The 25,030-nt window shown below is 36.6% G+C and overlaps 1 protein-coding gene across 4 annotated transcripts in view; it reads right to left on the bottom strand.

Annotated features, from left to right (window-relative positions):
* ZNF385D (zinc finger protein 385D) overlaps positions 1 to 25,030 on the bottom strand; it is a 445,449-nt gene that overhangs the window by 342,747 nt on the left and 77,672 nt on the right. For all 4 annotated transcript variants that reach the window (XM_067291510.1, XM_067291512.1, XM_067291513.1 and 1 more), the window contains exon 2: positions 9,721 to 9,999. In XM_067291510.1, the coding sequence (XP_067147611.1) occupies positions 9,721 to 9,999 (279 nt within the window). The remainder of the gene's footprint in view (positions 1 to 9,720; positions 10,000 to 25,030) is intronic.

Genomic DNA, 25,030 nt, shown 5'->3' with positions numbered 1-25,030 from the left:
AATAGCTTTCACAAGGATTTGGTCCATAATCTTGGTGACTGATATTTGGCTGACCAGCCTGTATTTGCCACCTTTTCTGAAGATGAGAGTAACATTTGCCTTCAATATTTTATATTGTTTCCATATAGATTCCTCTTAACAGTACTATCCTGTTTGCCACTGAAAAGTTTCCCAATACACAGATTTACAAAAAACACTCCCGCAGTCTTGACCCTGACACCCTAGGGGTGTGAAGTCAGATTACTCCAAAAAGGTCTGCTGCTACTTTTAAAGAGTTCTAATTCTTAATACATCACATGGCAATGATGCCTCAAGAGTATTAGATCTCTACGGAGTTGGGAGGACATTCCTAGTAGTATCTCAATTTGAACTTGTCTACATTTGTCTATGGTCCTTGTCACTCCTACCTTTGGTAACAAAAATGCTGTCATTTTATCAGTGAAGTTGTGCTGCCTCTTCCAGGAAAAAAGAAACACTAAAGATACTACTTCTATAATGGCAAAAGGAGAAAATGGCAGCATTGAAAATGAAAGTTTATTAAGAATCACTAGCTATGCATGTTCAACTACAGAAAAGTTTTATGACTACTAACATGACTCTGAATCAATGGGAAGTGGAGTTAAGGACAGTCAGAACTAGAACTGTGTAAACAGTTGGTTTTCTTCAGCTTAATGAGTAAACCAAAAACTGTAATAATGGGGAAAAAAAAAAACTAGGACATCTTAGCAGAGTAATTAAAATCGAGGAGCAAGAAAAAGACAAAATTCTACTGTCTTCTGCCAATAGAAAGGACATGATTCAAGCAGCTAAGGTTCAAGCCCCTATTTAATTTGAGAACAGAAACAGAAGTGGAAGGAGGAAGCTTTCTCCACTTTTTATAAAATATTGTTATTTCTATTGCGATAAAGTGAGAATAAATCAAAGGTAGGGATGGGGATCTCCTGGCAGAAGGGACAGATGAATTGTTAATTGTTGCCATGAATAATTAAGCATGGAACAGATTCAACAGAAAAAAATTAATAAAACTCCATTTGTGAATAATCTGTGACAAAATTGCTAATGAACTGCACTCAAAAATGCCAAAGTGAGCCATTCTGACATTTCCAGTGTTGCTTTCACTCTACTTATCTATTGAGTGAATTCGCTCCAACCTTGCAAAATGTTTGGGCACTAAATTATTTCTCATCAAAAATATTTTCTTCTTCAAAATCCTATGTGATCCAGCCCAGAGGGGGACTATTTCTTGGGAGCTAAGTCGTATAGTCATTATGCTGCAAAGCTTGCAAAAAGAAACATTCAATGCTACTTTTAAAGTCAAAAAATGCTACTCTCTCACATTATATTCCATATAATGAATTATATATTATCCCTACTAGCATGGGTTACATTTAAAGACATATTACCCTGAAATAAACTGTCTAGATAAGAGTTTTAAGCCTCCAATGTCTGATTACACGGCAAAGGATTAGTTTAGTAAGTGATGATTACGTGGTCAAGTTAGCTGCTTACTTTCTGTTGCCTACAATTAGCATACATTTCCAGGTCTCTAACTTCATATATGAAAAACTAAGGGACAAGTCTACATGACATCTATATATGTATAATGTCGCCTGCACAGGGAACCCATGAATACTAAAGTAATACACATAATAGTGAGAAAAAAAGAAAATACAAATGAACTTGTTCCTGTATTAGCAGTGTGAACTGCAGATTAGAATTAGTGTTTCCTTGATGATGTAAACTGAACTGGCATAAATATGTGCTAACATCAAATTCCTCAATAGAGTGCCTCATTTTTCTTGAAATCAAAGGAAATTTGTAATTCATTTCATTGGAGCTGGCCTTAAAACTCTGATCTTGAGATGTATTTTCCTCTACTATGAAACATGTCAGAGGATCAAAAAAAAAAACCTAATGAAGAATTCAGTGATGTGACTATGAGAAACAGAGTATATTTTGAATCAAAAGAATAAAAGGACATAAATAAGAAAAAGTCAACATTAGTGAAATTTATGTCACATTTGATGGTATCTTTTTTTGTTTTTCTTCTACTCATGCTAGATAAATCTCCAAATAGAGCTTAAATTCTGTGATATCCTAAAAATTACAAAATGAATGCCACATGAGAGGTACAAAAAAATACTTTTACCGTACCAGCCTATAACAGTAATCTTTATGTGCTGTTGAAGATGCCTTTAAGCACCTCAGCCGCTCACAGCCTTAGCATAGCGATCGGAAACCCCGTCCGTGTTTGCCAGAAGACAGCAAAGTAATGAGCTACTTCAGAACTTGCTGAAACTATCAGACACTGGAGCAGAACCTAAGCTACGACCGGGAAGAGGTCCCAGGAGGCGAGCAGGTGTTCCAACTCAAGTAGCCAGTGGAAGAAGGAGCTATGTGATGCATGCCGAAGACTAGTGGAAAGGAGCCATTGTTCACAACTTAGAGGTTCCTTTTTTTTTTTGGGGGGGGGGGGTGAAAAATTTTACATCCTCAGTGAGGACAGAAGTATAGAAATTCACAGTTTTCCAGACAAGACTTAGATCCTGAGACATATTACAAAAAATGTGGGCTTAATAGTGCAGGCAGCTGAGAAAGCCAGGGAAACTAGATAAGTAACTTTTCTGTTGGCCTAAACTGCCCAACATCTGGCCTCACTGAAGGAGCCTTAAAGCTCAAAAATCCCATCTCCTTGGCAACCTGCTAGATTTCTCACAGACAATCCTGTAAATGGTCCTACGGATGGAGACAACTTGCTAAACACGTTGCTTTGGAGACAGTACCCAAAAGTATACAACTGGGATATTAATAGAGATCCTATGCAAAGTGGTACTCAGGCAGAAAACAAGGACAATAAGGACAGACCAAAATCACTTTTTTTGTAACTTTTTCAATCATCTGCTGTTACAAGCTTGTTTAGAGCCTGGGCATATGTTCTTAGTGGTTGAGATTTTCATATACCTTAAATGGTTCAGCTGGTAATAACCTGCACAGTGCAGGTTTTATTCAGTTGTTCCCTAGGTCAGCAGTAAAGAAAGAAATTCGCCATTTGAGATCACACTTCAACAAAGGACATAAACATGTTTTTAGGTGCACTTGATGAACAATAAGGAACTTCAAAAAAATCTTTTAAACATATATGGCAATAGATTTCCACTTTTTTCGCAGCTTTTAAAGAATTTTCAGGCAAGCATAATCAATCATAGTTAATAATCATGGTTTTGTTGTTTTGAGGGCCCCTAGTTTTTTTTCATTCTGTCATGCTATTCATTGCATCATTTGCTGGATACACTAGTCATCTACATGAAGAATTCCTTAACTACCACATATTTCTCCTCCCCAAATTCAAAAGTCTGTTTTGGGAATTGCTAAAATGTATGTTACCTTTGTGCCTGTATGGCATTACCGAAATTATTGCAGGTACAGTGGTGAGACTTTTTTCTCCCCAGTCTCCCCGCAACTTGCTACTATGCTAGGGTTTACCTATGATCTGTCTGTTTTAAAATTCAGGAATGCAAGTTGTTGAACTAGGTGCCTACATTAAAAAGAAAAGGAAAGACTGGATTTTAACTGAATATCACAATTTTAAAAAAAGAATTCATGATAAAAGTCATGCCTAACGTGCCATTCTGAGATGGCTAGTAACTCAGGAACACAAGCAATTACTTTCTACGTTCATAAGTCTCTCAGTATCTATTTCTAACAGTTAGCAGTTAGCTAACTGTAGCTTGTTCACATTAGAGATTTCACAGATGCAAAGAGATTGTCCACAATTACCATTCATGATTTTGTTGATCTTCACAAAGCCAAGTGGATCTTACTGCGCTTGACACAGGAAATATAACATCATATATGAGCTGGCTCTTTCTTAAGCTGAATTAATTCAATGATACACCAGCTACTCTGTGATAAACTGTGATGTCACATGTGGTGGCTTGGCACATTACTGAATTCCTCAAGCAAAAAAAAAAAGAAATTCTGCAAACAGAGATAGTGCTATAAAAGCATATCTTACTTGAAAAAGTTCTTTTAAAAGCAGAAAATATGTTAATATTTCAGTAGCTGGTATAGTAATATGATGAAAGCAGACAAGCGCATTAGAATAAGAAGAAAAATTCACATCTAGAAGCAGTGGAAGTGATAATGCACTGCCCTCAGCCAATCCTACTTATCCTGATGTTTCTAGCTTTGACATTTGGGAGTAATTACAGAATACCCAAGAGAAACCTGCTGTGCTTTTTTTTTTTTTTACAAAATACTGGCAGCTTTATGACCCACAAACTAGAGGCTTAAAACCAGAGCATAAGTCACACTGGATTTACTGTTAACTGGTCATGAGGCTCTGCATGAGAACATGGCATTAAAGAAAAAAAGAGTTTTCAACAATAAAACAGTAAAATAACTGCTTGGTGCTTTGTTCTTCTTGAGAGTCACCTGTCACAGGTCACTGCAGGTCACTGCTAGAAACACAGCTTCCAATGACATCTTAGGCTGATCCGACAATACCTTTTTTCCACACGAAACTAGCAGTGAATACCCTCCTCTGAAGAAGCATAAACTTTGTATGAAGATCTCCTCTATTACTCACTACCCTATCCAATTCCCTTGCTCTGAAAAGAGGACTAACACAATAAAAAGAGGAGGTGACACCATTCCACTGAAGACAGTAGCTTATCACCTTAACAAAGCAAGACCGTCTGCCCAAAAGCTGCCAGTCTTCAGGATCAAAAAAGTGACAGAAGGGATGTAAAGGATAGCAGCAGCACAGAACTAGAAAAGTGCTGGCAACAGAAAAGTGCTAGAAGAGACTTGGCAAGTGGGTATAGGTGAGTCTTTTGAACTTCCTAGGTCTGGATAGGACTGGATAAAAAAAAGTTAAAAGTTTTAAAAGATTAAATATTTAATTTGCCCAGAGTGCAAGTATTTACTGATTAGATGTTATGGAATTATCACCTGAAGAGTTGTTGGGCAAAACCACATCCAACCACTGGAGTGTGAAACCGATTTTACTTTTATTATAGCATGTATTTCAACATAACTATAATAAATGGCTATCCATTCTGAAGTAATATTTAGTGCTAAATTAAGGGACCAGCTTTTTACAATTAGCAAGGGATAACAATTGGATATTTAATACTCATGTTTTCACTTTGTCTTTTTTCCAAGCATTCAGTGTCCTTGTTCACAGTACAATAGAATTCTACTAAGATGCAATTTCACTGAAGAAAATTGCAGACAGGTTTAGTTTAAGAGACAGTAAATAAGCCTTGCTAAACTAGATAGCATGGTAAAGAAACTACTGCCAAAGACATCTCTGAGGTAAATGGCTCCTATCTATCAAAAGAACAATCTTTCAGATATCAATTTTTATGACGAGAGGAATTCTATGAATTTTGTGGCATTTCTCGGCTTTTACATTTCATTATTTTTCCATTCATTATTTAAAGTTTTGCAGAAAGTATTGCATGGGAAAGCAGTTTTAGTTTTTGTCCTAACCGTGCCTTACTCATGACGATTCAGCCATTTACACTATAGGAAGTACATGGGAATTTCTGGTTTATATTAAATTTTACTAATATCAGCAGTCTCATTGGTACTAGTATACACTTGCATCCACAGTCAGTTTTCCATCCTATCAATAAAAACTTGAGTTTTACTCCTAATAGTCAGGAAAAAACATTTCCCCGAAAAACTCACCTCCTACCCCCACATCCATGCTGATTTTATGAGAAGTGGTACAGTGTCAGCAGACCAGAACGGAAATGTATTTTGCCCTCTTTTAACCCCAAAACCTACCCTAAATTGCCACTGAATTGCTTGTCACCTTGCTACAGCGAGCAGGACAGCAAATAGGCAAAAATTCACCAGAAAGAGAAATATAGGTTGTAAGGGAGAAAGTGTGAGAAGACTTTTTAAATGATGTAACAGGAAATTATTAAGAGGAAAGAACGTGGAAAATTATGTTCCCTGCAGCACATAGAGTTCCCTAACAGAAGTCCTGATATCTCGCCATGCCCCATCTCAAATCGTTGTACCAAATAATGGCGCAAGTAGCAATGGGTTCCCACCACCATGACACATAGGTTCTGCGACTCTGCACAAAGTGCTGTTCCAAGGCTGCGCTGCCTCAGAAAGGCACCAAGCAGTATCATATCGCGAAGCTGCCAAGCTGACAGGTAAGCCACCAGCAATTATTTCTTAGAGTGAACCTTGGCGTTTTTCAAATTCAGTACAGATACCAGCAGGAACAGAGATATCTGTACTGAATATGGTATAGCAGCAAAGAGAGGCTGCTTTTACCCCCATGATGCACATTTTTATCTATTTTTAATTGTATATTTGCAGAGGTTAATAGGCTTTGTGCTTAAGCAATTTACCTTAGGAAATTACACAGAGATATTCAAGTATAGTAACATGTTCTGTTATTTATGTCCAGGAAATAAAAGCTGCTTCATACAGTTTGAGGATGATGACTATAGCATGATACCTTTAATTACACAGACAAATGCTAATACAGCTGAATCCCACCTCTGTTCAGCAGTCCATTACAAATTGTTTAGGAACAAGACATGGGCTGTTGCTTCATGTAAATCAATCCTCCATTTCTATTACCCCTCATGATATAAAACTCAAATTTGCCTTGCTTTGTGGAAGTAATTCAGAGATGACACAAAACAAGGCGCAATCACACTTCAACATTTTTCCCAACCTTTCCACAGTACATTAGCTTCAGAAAAGCACACAACTTTGCAAAGGGTTCTACAATCCATAGTACAATTCGTGAATCACTGAACTTGGAAATGGGGTTTTCTAGTGCACAGTGCAAGCACTTCACTCAACGTGAGATATAACAAGTAAATACTGGTTATGAAGCTGCAGAAGACACTCTCATAAAGCAAAGGCTTTACTTAATTTTAATTTACAGCAGAATGTGGTCTCTTAAGAATGATTAGACAATAAACCTGGGCATTGAGCATAACAGCTGTCTTCTGTGACAATTAGACTTCCACATGAGAAATAGCATTCTCATAAATAAAGCAGCCTACTCACATATATTTAAGAAAGCGTACTGTGCATCTTTAATAGTTACTTCAGTTACAACAGTGACCTTCAGAAAACTTCATTTGCGTGCACATGACAAACTGAATGGGTCAAGTCCTCATTTTTTTCAGTCAGGGTCATGTGTCACTAGACCTTGCTAGGGTTTCATCAACAAAACAACCATTTGTCTGAAAAACATTGCTTCAAATTTCAAACGTATTAGCTTTGAAAAAGCTTTTACCATGGAAAGTCTGGCAGGTCCTGATTTCTACCTGATTTAGAACAAGGATCTCAAACACTGTGTCTCTGTTCAAAGTATGGGGTGGGTAATTACTCAAACGTTCAACTCTAATTACAATTTTTAGCAGAGAAATAAATATATATTATTGTTCCCTATGTTTGATTAAAAAAACCTGAAATCTCAAAGTTTGGTGGCATGGCAACATCACTTCCTTATGTTCTTCCTACGCGCTTCACTCAGAGTAAGTGGAGTGCCACTGTTGGGTGATACTCTAAAATTTCCCAGATTTGCAAAGCCTCACATTTTTGGGTACCCCCTCCCCCCCAAAAAAAAATAATAATTGCAGTTTGAAACAAAGATCTAGATAGTAAATCAATTGTGTTCTGATTACAAATGGATGCAGTTACACAGGAGGTAGGGATACTTTAAGGAGGAAATAGGAAACATGCTGCTACTTTGCTACCCTGTAGAAAATCAGTGTTGAGGTACAATTGAAGGCCTTTGAAAATCATTTCATATTAGCAAATCATTGCTAATTCTTTCATTGCCATAGAATAAAGCAGAAAAATGAACTGCAGAAAAACAACACTTTATATCATTACCAAAATTGTTGTGCTAATGACAAGAATAACCCAATTTTACCTTACTTGAAGATAGTAATAACTTAAGACTGTGTGTGTTTGGTTTTTGGAAACAATGCATTTGTGGATAACTACATTCCACCTTGAATCATTTAGGAAATCAATAATCAATCTTTCTTTATGCATCTTCACAGCTCCCATTAATGTTAGTGGTATTCTTTTTAAGCCTGGACTAAGAACAGTGCCAAACATTATATTCTATAGTCCTGCCATTTGAAATCAAGATGATTTGTGTTGTTTGGTTGATGTATTTTATCTTCTTTAAAGAAAATAAGGAACACCTTGTACACAACTAAACATCCATCCAACACACTTCAGCAACACATCTGTATTATTTCCAACAAACTCCCATGTTCTCAAAGCCATGGCAAAGCACAGACAATATTAAAATACCTCCTAAGTCCTGAGGATTAATGTTCTGCATATGCTTCTAGTGCTCCCGCAGATAGGGAAGGAATCAATTCATGGCACAAAACTTTAAGGAATGTGTGAAGTCTGAAGGAAGAAAGTCTCTAAGTCATAAATACATTACATTACGACCCTCAGTTCTGTGACATGGTGCATAAAAAATAATATACCAACACAGAGACCACTATCTTTCACTATAACTCTATGCATACTACAGAAGAGCTGGGTATCACCAATTATGAAATTGAGAACTAAATTACAATATACCAGTCTGATTCTTCCCATCAGAGACCATGGTTTTGCATCTATCTGCTCTATTTCTGTACATAATGCCTCCAGCATGACTTTTTGAGACACAGAATTCACTCTGATGATAGGAAAACATGTCATCTACTACAAAATACTTTTCCAAAGCTGTCAATGAAATCAACTGAAATCAAAAAAAAATCTTTGATCCATCTCCTTTTAACTTCGGTTAGGATCTTTGAATAGACTTATGAAAGCCATGGATTGTGTTCTGAATGAGCAACCTAAAGGGAATTGAGTTTGGGAAATTATTTATTTGTTTTGTGTATTTTTTTTATTTTGATTTATTCTGCAAGTGTTTTAAAACCATTAAAAGCAAACACACCTCTACCAAGTGCAACCTTTCCAGCAGATTTTCAAATATGGAATATCACTGATAATGTTGAAAACCATCAAAATACAAATGAAATGAGAAACAATCTGAATCAACATCATCATGCAAACACAATGCAAAACCAAAACACTTGAAACAACACAAACAATATACCCTTTAGCAATTTCCCCAGTTAGGGATGACCTCCAAGTACTCTCAAGTCATTGAGAGTCTTTGCAATAATTTCAAAGGACCTGGCCGAGTATAAAAAATGCTTAGATTCATATATATTGACATTACTGCATATTGCTGCATTTCTCAGATCAACATCAATAACAGTGTTTATTGACGATACAATACACAGTGAATCAAGGTTCTCAGTGGTACAAGATCACAAAGGCACAACTAAATCCATCCTGCTAAATGAGGTCCTTCAGGTTTCTTTGAAAACTGTAAAAATAAAGAATGTTAGGAAGATTTATTAGGAGTTCTATCTAAACCACTAAAAACTTAATATTTAAAACTTAGCACTCCATGCACAGACCATCAGTTTTCTTGCTTCTAATCTATTTCTTATTGCTCCAGGAACTGAAATAGGTGGCTATATACCACTGTAGAATATTCAGACTGTGGATGTTTTTCGACTGACATTTATCAGCACAAAGTTAATTTTGCAAAAAGTCAACATTTTTACCCAGCTCTGTACGAGCTAGAAAGACAAAAGCATACAGCTTACACAAGCCAAAAGGTATATATATTTTAATGCTTACCATTATCACTTTTGAGATTTCCACTGCTGAGCTGTTTTAATCTCTTCTGATGGGATTTGCCGTTATAGTGGATTTGTGCCTGAGCTGCAGAGTTCAGTTGAATGTTACAAACATTGCACAAAGTGAAATTGGTATGTTTCTTTTCTCTCTCCTTCTTTTCCTCAGTGCCATCAGGTGCTAAATCTTTCTCATTTTCTCTGTCTGGGATGGATGTAAAATCTGAATTGTACGAGTGATTATCAACTGGTAAGTCAGGGCTCCAGGGCTTCTTCATATTTTCTGGGGAAAAAAGGAATAAGAAAAAATCATGAGTAAGGCGAAGTAATATACGCAGGATTTCTACATCTATAAATTACAGAAAGGCTGAAATTAGTTCTTTATATTTTCATATTTATACACTACAATTCCTCTTGCATATTTTGCTTTCTGTTCATGTTTTTTAGTTAAACTTCACAGTTACTCAAATGAATGTCTTTAAATTTTTTAGTGCTACTATTAAATCTGTCACTGGAACTAAGCTCTCAAAGTGATTTTTTTCTAATTGTTTCCCTCTTATCTCTTGATTGTTTTGCTATAGTTAAGAAATAGCAGATGAAAAAAAAAATCAACCTTATATGTGCAAAATATGAAGCAGTTTCAAATGGCCAAATAGGTCTTTAATGTAAGGGTGGAACAGCTTAGAATAGATCAGCCATAGTGGAATGTTCCATTACACAGAAAGAGTCATCATGGTCTAGCAGCTAAATCAAACAACTAGAAGAGAAAAAACTTTAGTTACATAAGATCTGGGCAATTAGCAGTGGTTGTTCTGTATCTCTTCTTAGGCAGGAATTCATGGCAAGAGAAAAGAATGGAGTACAAGAATGATGCTTACGTGTATTTAAAAGATGAGAGCATATTACTATAACTAAATAGCTCAAACACCATTGAGGTGAGTGGAAAAATACATTTCTGTGCTAAGCAACCCACGGCTCTTTTTAGCAAGCTCTTTTATTAAAATAAAAGAGTTTATCAGATTAAAAAAAAAAGATATTGGGTTATTTCTCAGACCTGGCACCTTCTAAACATTCTTCTCTTATTTAGCTCAATTCCCAGCTGTTCAGCTCATTTCCTTCCCATATTGTGCTCGGGAAAACCACTTCTCCACAAGTGGCCCAAATTTGAGAGTCTGCAGTAAAAGTAATAACTTGCACACTTTCTTTAGTTAGAGGAGACAGTCAGCTACTTCCTCAGTAAACTCTAGATGAGGCTTCTGACATCTTAACTGCAATCTTCAGTGGGAAGTGCAAATAGCTATTACAGCAGATATATAATTTATATTCCTCTCTACAATTAAGTCCCTCAAACATATTTTGATTTTTATATATAAACTATATGTAGGTCAGTTAAATCTGCTATGGAGGACAACCTCTTGTCATGTTGCATTATATATAGTCCTACATTCAAATACTGCAGTTGATCAATCAGTATAGATTCTTAGTTGTTTTAGCACAGAGAAATGCAAGATGCATTCTTCATGTTACAGAAAGATATAGGGCAAAGTTAGGTTCTGCTTCCCATATCTATATATTTTGGTGTGTTGCAAATAATAGAAGAAAAGAAAAAAATATATACTTTAGCTAGCTAAGCCTAGTTGCAGAGGCATCACTCTTGAGTGTATTAATTACTTTAGGTATTAGTAACCCCTGCTCATTCACTCTCCACTTTCTTCAAATATTCTCAAGCCAAAGTCTGATCACATCATAAACCAAGAATAAGAATGAGAACCCTAATTCGTCTGATTTTATTTAGATGCTGCCATTTTTGTATTTATCTGGTTCAAAATAGTCCAAAGACAAATAGTACAAAGGCTCTACTCGTTGCTTATCTTAACCTTCCAGGAAACTCAGATTCAGCTAATATCAAACTGAAGTATCTATAGAAATGAAAAGAAAATCCCACCCGCAAAACTTCAAGTGAAACTAATGTAAATATGAGTTTGAATGGTTAAAGGTCAGTAGAGACTGCCCGGGTCAAGAAGGGCTCTATGCACTACAAGACTAATTTCCTATTCAAGGAGTACACAATTGTATATTAACTTAGCATCTTGATGAGTCCTGTATGTAGCATATAAATCTTTAAACTGGTTGTTCTTCCAGACTTAATGAAGATCTAGCCAAAGAATTTAATATGTACTTTCAGCAACAAAATTACTGCAAGCATGAATATAATGATACTATTTGGTCTCCAACTGACAGATCAGCCAAACTACAGGTGAAAAGATGATCGCATCAGCACAAGAAAACTGGCTACATACACCTTTAATCACAGATTCAGGCCAGGTTCAGCATCTAAAAGTAAGTCAAAACAAGCCTTCAGATCTGGATCTGATTACACCAAAACACTGCAAATCCTTCTTGAGAAAGCTTCAAATACTTTTTAGTATTTAACTAAAAATACTTTTTATAAATACTTTTAGTATTTAACTGATTAGTTATCATGTAAAGGTTTCGCCCACCCAGGAGTTAAAATACATTTACTGAATTGGAATCAAATCATAAAGACAAATCCATCTAAAAATGCAAATTAAAATCTACTGGTATTCAAAACAGTTTCAATCTGAGTTTTCAGATTTGCTTACTATCTAATTAGCATTGTGGTTTTTTATGCAAACTAAAGCCATTTAGAAAATGCTAGTTATATAAAAAGCATGGAGCCAGTTCTGAGAGGAGCTCTGTACTTGCTGTAGACAAAACCTCTATCCACCACTTCAGTCAGTATTATTATTTCTGCTTTTGTGTGTAGTCTACTCTTATCTAGGATGTTAGCAATCTAAAGTAAAAGATGAGAAAGCAGGTTAAACAACTCATTCTAAAGCAAAATTAAAGGAAAAAAATGAACAACAGAAAAGTAGTTATTTATTAAATCAAACACAATACCAACAGTGATGATAGTATCTTTTATAGCCAAATCACAACCATGAAGTTATGAGAATGTGGAACCTTAGGAGAAAACCTCAGATTTTTCTCTAGCCTATCTTAAATATTTCCTAATGGAAGGACAAGGTGTCTTCTGAGGAAACAGCAGCAATCCATCAACCTCCAAGCCTTCTGGAGTTAGCTGGAGGTATTGTTCACCTCAAAGAACAGAGTGGACTCATCCATCTAAAATATTTTTAAATTAAGAAATTCAGGCTTTAAACAAAGTGTTAAAAAGAGGAGTAGAATGCTAACATGATAGCACTAATTTTATGGAATTGCTCTAGATGACAGTAACTAGAAATCCCAGTTTATATACATGCTGTACATTAATATATATTATCTTTTGCATTGAAAGCTTTCCCCACTAGAGAGCAGTACAAATTTAAAATTACAAGTACAATACATCTCTAGTATATACTACTATGTACCTATACCGTTAGTCACAAGGGCATGAGATAACTATAATAAAACAGATCTTCTAACCCAGATGTAAAACTTTGTAAGCAAATGTAATGTAGTAAACTAAGCGTACATAGTTCACTACGTGCACACACATCTAATCCCTTTCGTAACATTTACACAAATAAGCAGGCAGCCTAGTAAGTCATACTAGCATGTTATAACTTCACTCTAATATTCCAATCAACACAGTCTAGTCTATGAGAGTCTTATTTTTAGCATATAGAATACTTCTGTCTTACAGTCTAATCTCACTTTAGAAAAAGAAATTATAAAAAGCACACTGGAAAAGGCACAGTAAAATAACATGGGAAATTATACCTTGGAAATAAATGATTCAAACACCTATAATTTGATTTGTGTTTGCATTAGAAACCTGTGATGGCATTACAGCTGTAATACATTTTTGATTACTGCCACCTCTCTCAAATCTGGAGCAAGAAGAACGTTTACAACTACAGAATGGTAACAATTAGGAAAACAAAAGTATCAGGACTACATTCTGTCACTATTTCCTTTATACACATACCGTGATTTCTGAATACGTAAGGACACTACTGATGGTTGAAGGGGAACTATCATAAACTTGTGCAGATCACTTCAGCTGATATTCTTTAATGGACAAAGAAGTAAAGACAGAGAAGGCTAAGGGGGGAGGGCGATACCAACTGAGTATAACTTGCTGAGATACATTTAAAATACAATTTTATCACTCAATTCAATCTTTTAAAAGAAAAAAAGAATCCACAAGTTAGCAAAAGCTTGTAACACTGATCCCACCAGTATTCCAACAGATGGAGACTAATTCTCACAAAGCAGCACACAGACTTTCAGTTCATGCCTGCATATGTACGTTCATCATTATATACCTTTATTTCCTGGAGTGAAATTTTCAGACAGCAATTTTTGCGCAAAAAAATTGTTTGCGCAAATAACTTGGGAATGAGGGAAATAATGTTTAGTTTATTCTGTCTGGAAATCACACAAAATAGTTAGAAGAAAACATCAACATCTTAATTTTTAAAGTATTTTTTAATTGCTGTTAATCACCTATTGGTTTAAACTGCCTATCCTATGTAGGGCAGGAGTTAAATGAAACCTTCCTTCCCTGCCATTATATTGCAGAGTTCATCTTGACTGTAGGAGGTTACATGTCATATAAATAGCCATCAGTTTTGCAGATAACTTCCTTAACCTTTAGGCACCTTAGGAAGAGCACTGTGGATAAATGCTTGGGTCTGTTTTCCCTGGAGCACCAAACTCAATTTTGGCTCAATGATGCTTACCAGTAAAATGAACTTTGCATGACATTATAGTTCTGTGAAGTAGAAAAACTGTCCCTTGCGGAAAACCAACACGACAACAATTTGTGGTGTTTGCTGGCTCAGCTAACATAGCTACTGCCTGGGGATTAGTCTTCTGAAACGTGCTTGAATGTAAGGGATTAGAAATTATGTCCTCCCCATGAAATAATCATTACCTTCCTCAGCGTAACACAAAAGCACACTTTCTATATAAGGACACAAAACGGAAACATTGCTCATTTGTATTACAGCTAATTATTTTGTTTGCAGACTGTCCTGTCAATGTAGAATTATCAAAGTCATTTTGACTTTGTAACTGTGTATGCAGTAGCCAGTTTAGAAGGCTAAGGGAGTACACGGATTTCAGAGTGAGAATGTTATTAAATGAGGGACCGCTGCGCAGGCCAGCCAGTTATACTCAAGAGTAACTACTTGCTAGTGATGAATGACACAGTATAACCTAAAGAATCTCTCCCTGGCTCCTTCCCAACAGGTTACTATGATAAAATACATCATAGCCTGATAAATACATCATTGCTCGAAATAGATGAAGGATAGAAAATATAGGTAGGACATTAACAGCAGAAGCCCACAAGTTGAAATATCAAGATATGTCTAATATTTCATGCCAGAACTGTGAAAGAAGCAAAGATACTTAGGTGGCACTCATCTAAAGATACAGGTGCTTACACCTCCATCAGTCACCCCTGGAGTCCGTAGTCACTGTAAATCCAGTCAACAGGGTCTGCGGTAAAATTCATCTCATTCTGAAGTAGACTCTGAAGTAAATCAGGCGTTCCACTCCTAGAAACACTTATTCATCTCCTTCTGCAGATGTCTACACTGTAGCTATCTAAAGTTAGATGGGATGAATCTTACTCTGTCTGCCTTAATAGCCTCTTCAGAATTTAAAATTACTTAAATTTTGGAGGTAATACGAAAATATGGTTAATTCAGCCAAATGACAGAAAGTAGCAATCTTGTTGCAAGGGTTTTAAAACACCACGCAGATAAAGTTACTCAGATTTACTTCTTTGGTTATATCACCAATTCTCTGCAAGATAGTTTACGTAAAGTGCTCTCTACTAAAAGGTCAGTTAATTGTATTTGCAGAAGTCTTGGAGGTATTGAGGGATGTATTATCCTAACCTTTGTGCCATTCATACATTCTCCTGGATTGTGAAAGCTGTTCGAGAGACACGGAGTCCCCTGCAAGAGATTATCAACAAAGCAAGAGATATCAGCTGCTTTCAAGGAAACTGTTAGAACAATGTTCAAAAAAAAAAAAATCACTTAAAAAAAAAAAAAGACTTATCAAGCTCCTTTCTCTATCAGCTTGTCAGTTCTCCTGCTTCGGGGGAAAGGTACCAACAAGCTATGGAAAAAACCCTCTGGTAGTAGCTGTAATCTTCAAATCTTTTCAAACATCACAAATTTGATGCTAGATCTTTCAGGTGATAGGCTGTTACTGCTTGATGATGGTCACAGTAGCAGGGTGACCACTGAGTTAGATAGTTTCATCCTTTTAAAAATCTCTCCTGTACTGAGAGTCAATTTATGCGATGGGACCATTCCTAAACTGGATCCGTAGGCTGCAGCCTTCGTATTTACCAGCTACGTTACTCAAAAATCCCTGCTGCACCTGGTACCTCTAACACCTTTACCAAGAAGCTAGTGAGAGTTAATTTGCCTTTCCAACCTCTAGGCTGAGCTCACTGAATAAAATGTTGGCTCAAAAAGCCTGAACTGCTCTAGAAATTTGTTCCTGGGAAAAGCTTAAAATGAAAGTATTGCCATCTGTTTTACACAACCATGGATGGAGGGGGGAGGACAGCCTGGGTGAAGGATGAGGAATAAGAAAGTAAAGTAGCTTTTGCTTCTTCCACCCCCATTATCACTAGATGATGAGGTCATGAATCTGTAGCCTTCTGATTTAGATCAGGGTTGCACTTGCTCTTGGTTTTGAGCCCGAACTGATTTAGGTCATGAATGGCCTATTTTATATATTGCGGCTGTGGCAGTAACAAATATACCGTGAGGGCAACAAACAATGGGGAGGTGGTGAAAGGGCCCTCAGAGTGCAAGCTCTACAGCTCTGCAGCACAGCTCCCTCCCGCATGACCCGAGTAACCTTCAGGATACGCTGCAGGACTCACCTGTTTTCTCTGGATGAATGAACATCATTTCAGTGGAAGAGCTACTGGGGAATGGGAACCTACCGAGATTGGAAAGGCTTTTTTAAAATAATTGATTTTTCAGGACCTCCTTTGTTCTGAGTCTTTTAGATGCTGCTTCTGCCTTTCAGATAAAAATTAAATAAAATAATATATAATACAGCAATATCTGATGTGAAAAACCGGAAAATACATGCATTAAGTAATTTAACACTGTTGGAAGGCTCTTCTGCTAAGAGTTTTAGGACTGCAAAAAAAACTATCACTTGTTTCTACAAAGCAAGGAGTTTGTCAGGTCATACACTCAAGAGCTAAATTACCAGTCAGTGACAAAATTGCAAATAGAAGTCAGTATTCCTCAGTGCTGTCTATCTCACATAAGTCACATCACTTCTAAAGCCACCGTTTACTGTATTTTCTCTTTTAAAAATCCACAAAAAAGTAGAAGGGGTAGGTTGGGGGGGGGGGAAAGATGTGTAAGGGAGACAAACATCTTACTTTGTCTGTTTATTGTTTTTCCATATCCCTCCTATTCATCCCAGTCTTATATGCTGCTTCTAGCTGTTATACCACTTCAATCATCCATGTGAATAATAAGAAAATCATAACCATCATCATCTCAGGTGATTTTTGCCAAGTTTAAGAGGAAAAGAATCTCTTGAGCAAAAATTGCATCAAGTAAAAGAAATAAAGTCAGTTTTTCCTTGCATGTTTATTACTGGAGGGAGGGGGAAGGGGAGGTGGGAGGAGAAAGAGGTTATTTGGGGCTTGGAGGGCTTTATAACTTAATGTCTATGTCTTGGGACTCCTCCCAAGAAACGCATCTTTGCAAACTGAGCCCTGTAAGAGTAGATTTTTATCCATCTGAAATAGGTTCACTGTATATTGGTGTATCTTGAGCAATAGTGCAGAAAACATAAGGCAGGGATTTTGTTCTGTTTTGCTGGGAGAGCACTTAAATCTTTCAAGAAAGGCTGCATTTCAGTACTGCAGCAAATGAGCAGACTGCAGCCTATCTCCAGTCCCAGCCACACACACCACGAGTTCCAAAGAGAACTTAGACATAAACTAAACAGAAAAAGTTCATCATTTCTTGGTTCGGCAGTTCTCTCATGCCAGAAGCAACCAACAGACATCTCGTAGTCTCAAAATATACTGCAGTCATTTTTTAATTGAGTTCTATAAAAAGAGCTAAGCACTAATCAACACTGTATGTTATTCAATTAGCTAGTAATACATATCTATTTCTCAAGCCTGTGCTAATATAATGGAGCACTTTGGGTGGTTTGAAACTATTTAAAGGCCAAGTAATTAATTTGCAAACATCAGCTTCTAAAATCTGAGAAGCACTACTGTGGTGACTTAAATCTCTACAGTCAGAGCCAAGCCACGAAATTCCCTCATTTGATTTTTACTCAGTCCTTATACAGAGATAGTCCTTGTGAAGACAATGATTTCTACCCAAAATAGGGAGACATGAAGATCAGCTATGTATCTGCAAGTCTGGCACCGAGGGGACTCAGTCCCCTCACTGGCATCGTCTCATCTCTCTCTCCTGCAGGGATATCTCAGGTGTGTACTCTGTATAGGAAACACTAGTTAAAATGGCAAAACACATATTCAGCAAAGCTGTGAAGGCTCCATCTAATGAGAAAATTTGTTGTTGCTATGCATCCTGGAGTGTATTCTTCTTTCCATATTCTTGATTTCCATGCCTGGGAACACTCCTAGCCTCAAAACTCCTGTCAGCGGCTGGGCTCAAAAGGAAAGGACAAAGGGGTCCCTTCCCTCTCAGGCCGCAATTCAGCCTGCCTATCCTGGCCAAAACCTTAGTTTGAGCATTCTTTCTGAGAGTGTAGGCAGCCAGTACAGAATTTAGAGTTCAGAAAAAAAGAGAAGATTTTTTTCAAATTATTAACTGTGAGCAACATATAAATTAGACCATTTAGCAGGATCCAGAGACAGGTGTGAGAAAAAAAAAAATGTGCAAAGGGAAAAGATGACACAAAGTTTGCATAGGCCAAAGACTGGTTAGGTATTGGAGCTACTTTTGATTTCAAAGAAAAAAATCACCTCTTTCAGTCTCTCTGGATCAACTCCCTGATGTGGAATCATATGAGAATCTAGTGTGTCATCCAGATACCCTGTAAGTGCTCTATTCTACCTTAGAGATTTTTAGTTTCTGTAGTATCTAAACATTCAGTGAAACATTTATACCACAACAAAAAACAAGAACATGCACAGTTGTTTGGGCATAATAAGCAACTCACTGTTCTCTATGTGTAAATTCTCTTCTTACCACTGCATTACAACCCCTAACTACCCTCAATAGGTAACATTTAAATTATCTGTAAGTTCCAGTTAATGTTTGTTTTTGATAGGTTCTCTCTTAAGGAACACAAGTCATTTTTTTTCCCCTGTCTTCCTTTTGTGGTTATTTCAGCAATACGTTGAAAAAAAGAATACATCTAAAAAAAAATGCAGAATAAAGAATGACAGGTTTGAAACAGATAGTTCATCCCCTACTTCTTCCTTATGCATAGAAAATGCAGCCAGACACCAAATAAAATAAAATCAACTTCTAATAAATAAATAAATGTAGATATGGAAGGGAACAGGAAATTAAAGGTTGCCAGCAAAAGATTATTAAAATTCAGAATTTGCCTGTTTGGGTTTTTTTCCTTTTTAATTGAGGAGGAGGAAGATCAGAAGTTTTTCATTTGTTTTCACATAAGCAATTTCAGAAATTATTATTTTCTTTTAGTTTGCAAAATAATTTCTCAAGATTCCCAGAGTTCTATGTTTTGAATTCTCAAACGCTCTCATGCCCTAGGAAATTTGAACCTTTAACAAATATAAAAACAACCAAAAGGTAGAAGAATATTTCCCTTCCTTTTTGGTGAAATTTTTGTTTTAGGGAGCTGTTTTGTGAGTTTTTTTTTTTTTTAATAAAAGACTTTTTAAACAAAAGAACCATGGAAAAGCAAAAGAATAACTTTTCTCCTTTAGTCAGTTATCCTTTGGAAGAGATTTCCAGATCAGACTGAATGCTGTATGTCTTGTCTTTTTGTAAATGTACTTTTACATATATCAGTGTTAATAAAGGCTGTGGAATTAGGGCTTTTATGTGAATATTATCATTTATACTTTCACACAAGTAATTGTTTTTAATATTATCTGCAAATTATAAAATATCCAGGTAGATCTGGCAGCATTTACAAGTGTAGGGTTTTTTGGGTTTTTTTGTTTTTTTAATGCTTCATTACACCCACTGGGCCATTTAATGTTGAATTTAATGGAGAGCAGATCACTTTTCCAAGCAATGCAAACACATCAAGGAGAAAGCCTGTTGTGTTTGGAAAGGTTAGCAGATGCTTTTGCAACTGCACCTGAAATGTGATGTCATTTATCTTGTTCTTATGCGTCTGGATCACTGGGGCTTTAACAAAGGGAACGTATTTAGCTCAGTGTTCATGGAAATAGGAACACAGTCCCTGCTAGTTCACGGCATGTGTTTTGGGGGGCAGACTTTGTACAGTTTTAGTTGAGAAGTACAAGCATATTATATATAACTTAAAAGGTATATTCTCCTTTTTGTAGTGTCTTGACAGCCAGTCATCTTTACTTTATTCTTGGCTGATATAAAGTTCTTCCATGTCAACTACACATTTACCTCAACCTTTTCATCGATATTAGGGATTTAGAGAAAAACGCCTAGCAAAGTAGACTATTCTAGACATGTACCAGGAACAAACTTGAAGACAAATTGGGGGATCTGGACCTTTTTATATTCCCTCATAATGACACAGCGTGTCCTGCAGAAGCAGCTGATGTCTTTTGTTGCAGTCACACTAGGCCAATGTCAGGCTTCACATGTGAAGCTGGCAAATTATTTAACACAACGCCTATCAGTCTGTGTCATATTTCTAATAAGCTTTTCACCGCAGTACCCAGATGTAGTGCATTTATAGAAATGCTTAGGCATCAAAAGTAAAATGTGAAAAGAGGAATCTAACCACAGAAAAGAGAATGTGGATGATTTATTTTTGATTTGGGATAAATTCAGGTAACTATTAGTGAATGCAAACGTATTTTCAAGGTATGATTGATATAATCCCATAGGTTGCTCTAAGTTTAGCAGTGTTCCTCCAGGAAAACATATTATATCGTGATCTACTGGGCAATGAAACAATGTGGTAACTTTTTCCTTGAATTACTGTCCTGTGAGTGTAATGCACTCCACATTAAATCACATGTAGAAAATGAGGGGAGGGGACTTTGGAGAGGATTTGCTTGTATTTTTTCAACTTAAACACATGAAAACAGCTTTTTTGAGAAATGGGGGGGGGGGGCAGTATTGAAATTATTTCTGTAATTTTTGATTGATCCCAAATCTCTGAAACATGTCATCTGTTTGCAATTTACAGGTATACAACTCAATAATAAAATTATGGATACATGGAAAAATACAGATAAACTAGAAAGTTCAAGCCAGTATCTCCCTCCAATGCATGGACTGTTGTCTCTCGTGTCACTTTGCTTATAAATATCAGCCCCTGTTTGAAATTGTCGATTTTACAAGATGATCAGCAGTAACTTCCAACATCCAGAAAATTACTGGAGAGCCCCAAGCGCTTACCAAACACAGTAATCAAAGACAGAGCTATCATAGTATTGCTAAAATAGAAAATAGAAAGCAGGTGTCAAAAGAGAGGAAATGTTTTTTTGAGTTTGGAGAGTTCTTTTTTAATCTTTTCTGTGTAGAGCTGTCTTGGACCTCTGCCCTCCACTATAACTTGCTTCTTTTCTGCCTCTCCTAGGCTTTATATTTTGTCAGCATGAGTTGCTAATAACTAAAAGACGTCAGTGCTTACCTCTAATACAACTGCACACAATTGGAAGTCATTTTTTATCCTAAAAAATATCATGCTATTGAAAAAGAACCATGAGAAGCATGGGCATAACCTTACACACATACATACATTGATAGTAGGGGAGCTGATGCTTTCCAGCCTTCCCTGGGAGACCTTCGCAGTAGCACTTCCCCCATGGCAATATGCAGTGAATGCTCACAGCACAGACCCAGAACTGTTGCTCTAGGGAGGCCTAGCCACTACACTGCAGCTACTGCTGCTCAGTCTGCAAGCTGCTTCCAGCTCCTCTGGCTCTGCCAGTTCTCTTGAACTGCCTGGGTAGGCTGAAACTGTTGAAAACCTCTGAGAAGTCATGCGTGGAAGAATGTAAAGCTATGTAAGACCTATGAAGAAGTTTCTGAATTCCTTCAATCATGCTGCTTCAGATGAAGAAGCTTATAAACTCTATTAGACATTAGGAGAAGTTTATAAAATCCCTAGGACTTGACAGAGGATTTAGTTTTTCAAAATAACTGCTCATCAAATTTGCTTTTTTTTTTTTTTTTTTGCACTGAAGGTCACTTAAGACTATTGAATAAAATACATAGGCAATTCCCAGAACGAGCTGATTCTGAAACATAGTATTATGAAAAAACTTTAGAAGACTTTACAAAATATTAAAACTGTTTCAATATTATAAAGCTCTTTGTCTCAGAATTACCTTGTCTGATTAACCTCATCATCTAAAAATTTGCATCTTACTGGATACGCACAGGATGTCAATCTGAATGAAGCTTTTAGGAAAAGTTAGAGAAGGACAAAATAAGAAGAAAGTAGGGAGAAATTGTGACCCCTAGCTACTAACAGAACTCCACAATATGGTGCACTTTGCACTAAAAAATAGCCATCTAACTGTATCCACTTTCCTGGGATGGCAAGGTAAACTATACTCCTACACAAGTCTAAGTCAGGGCAAATTCCACTGCAGCCAGTGGCATTCCATCAGCATAAAAACAGTTCAGAAAAGCAGAATCTGATCCCCCATTTTCTTTCTACCTAAAAGTTCATACAGTTTTTTCAGCATCTCAGCAGTCACCATAATTTCTGCTGTTCTTGCTATGTATTATAGAAACTGTCACTTTTTTTAATTTATTACGACTTTTACAGCTTGGGTTAAAGAACACTTAAAGCACTTTCAGTGTTTGATATACCTCTACTCTAGAAGAATAGAAATGAGCCTCCTTTATTAAGTCAGGCCCAGACTACCAGACTATTCACACTAGCGATCTCGGAGAATTTTAATGGGATTACTTCCATGAGTAAGAACTCCTTACATGACAAAACCTTTGCAGGGCTGGGTTCTAACCAAAAAGGGAAAACATTTAATGATGAAAAGATGTGAATATTACAATAGCTAAGACTTCATTGTTAACTGTACAATTCACAAGAATGTAATATATATACCATTTATTTCAATGAATATCTGACCAATCAGCTATTTTTAGTTGTCTGAGAGGATCTGCAAGGTAACAAAAATCCAAACTATACCAAATTACTACTTTTACTGTAAACCTTGATACTGCTAGGTTTGTTTCTTCCCTAAGAAAATGTTTTCTTTAATATAAGAAAAATCATTAAAACTATACGTAACAGAGATAAAAACACATCTCTCAATACATATTCATTTACTTTTGTCTCATATTAGTGCCAGTTCTTTTGAACTCTTTGTCACACTTCCATTTTGTTTGTAGCAGAGGCATATTTTGTTTGTAGCAGAGGAGTAAACACTGCATGCAAGCAAAGGCATCAAAAACACAGCTTAAAACTAAACAACTGAACAAGTGACCTTCCCCTAAGCCACCATGCATAAGAGACTACTCCATCCTACCTCTCATTTCCCTAGTTTAGACAAAAATCATTATTCTTCTACCTATAATTATTTAAATCAGGCCCAATAACGTCATTTGCAATCAACATTTACAGTCAGGAAGCAAATGTGAACAGCTTACCTTGCAGTATAGCAATGCTATCCACTTCAGCAAGCCTTGCTCCTACAGCACACAACTGGAACCAACACACACTCACTGTCATCAACTGCTTTTCACAAATCACTTGATTATTGATCACTACACTTATCGCTCTTCATTGACTGAACCTCATTTCACATTACTGCTCTCCTGCTGCTTCAGCAAATTCTGGAATTTCTATTGCAATGAGAATTCACATACAAACCCAGGCAGTGGTTCTTTACTCTGGATGCTTTTTCACTCTATCAAGAGTTTTTGCAGTGATCTGAATTTGTTTAAGAAAAAAAAAATCATTTGTTCATTACAGTTTCAAACTCTTTACCCAGAAGTAGACAGTGGAGGGGAGAAAATAGTTTTCCCCTTGTACGGCAGTGTGCTTTATATTTTTATTATTTTAAAACAAACATGTATATTTTCCCATACTGAAGAATTTAAAGATCTAAAACAGATAAATAACTGTTTTCAATTACAATATGTCTTCAAGAAGGCAATTGTTTTGTTTGGGAATGGATACTAACCATTCAGGAGAACATTCTTTGTAATACAGTCCACAGCTTATAGTCTGCTCTTTCTGTCCTGACAACTAACTTCAACTCTTGTGTGGGACAGATAACTTGAGGAATGACAGGGTAGTTTCACTTACTGTATGTGCACATATATTTAAATGTGAGGCTTTTTGAAAGTTATTAATAGGGTCAATTGAGGCAGATAGATTTGCGTCAAAACCACTGGATATCTTCTCTCTAAAAACTCATCCATAACCAACCTTTTTCACACAAGCAAAGTGGCAACGGTTTTTCATCTCTTCTTGCCCAACTTAATTTTTAATGAGAAAGAAGCACGAAAGCCTCTGTGCCCTCTCACCCAGCCAACACTATGTCATATGTTTCAAATTCAGTTCTGTACGAGAATGCATTTGTCTTACAGCTAATTAATACAGCCAGCAAATAAGCAGCAATATCACAACTGCCTACTAACAGTTTAAGTTAGACATGGGTATGGGTTTAAGGTAGGAGACATGAAGCAGTTGCCACTCTTCATGCTATCACCTTTTCAACTGCCTCTCCAATCATCAAAAGGGATATCAGAAGGGGGGTGGATTTTCTCTAAGAACAAACCCACTAGAAGCATGACTGCTGGACTGGCAAGGTATGATGGAAAGGAGAGCAACCAACCGTCTAGATGTGAATAGCAAAGGCAGTATGTGTAACTGTGTTTCACAGTGGCACAGTATCAAGCCACACCTGTGAACATGAAAGTTTTTTTTCCTCCTGAGAGCGTGTTTTGTCAAAGGGACTAGTAATGGCAAGTGATGACCCAAGATTCTTGTCTGTTGCCTGCAGCCTTTTCCTCACCGCAAAGACATAAAAATAGTGACCTTGATGAAAAGAACGATCAAATATGGCATATTTCAGCATAAAACAATATAATGAAACAAAGCCATTCCTTCACCAAGCTTTTCTCTCTCACACCAACTTTGCAGAGTTGTTCCTTGAGATCTTAACTTCATGGCTCCACAGATTTGCAGGAGTA

This window comes from Apteryx mantelli, chromosome 2 (genome assembly GCF_036417845.1).
Source record: "Apteryx mantelli isolate bAptMan1 chromosome 2, bAptMan1.hap1, whole genome shotgun sequence".
In the NCBI taxonomy this organism is placed as follows: domain Eukaryota; kingdom Metazoa; phylum Chordata; class Aves; order Apterygiformes; family Apterygidae; genus Apteryx; species Apteryx mantelli.
This window is presented reverse-complemented; position numbering and strand designations above follow the sequence as displayed.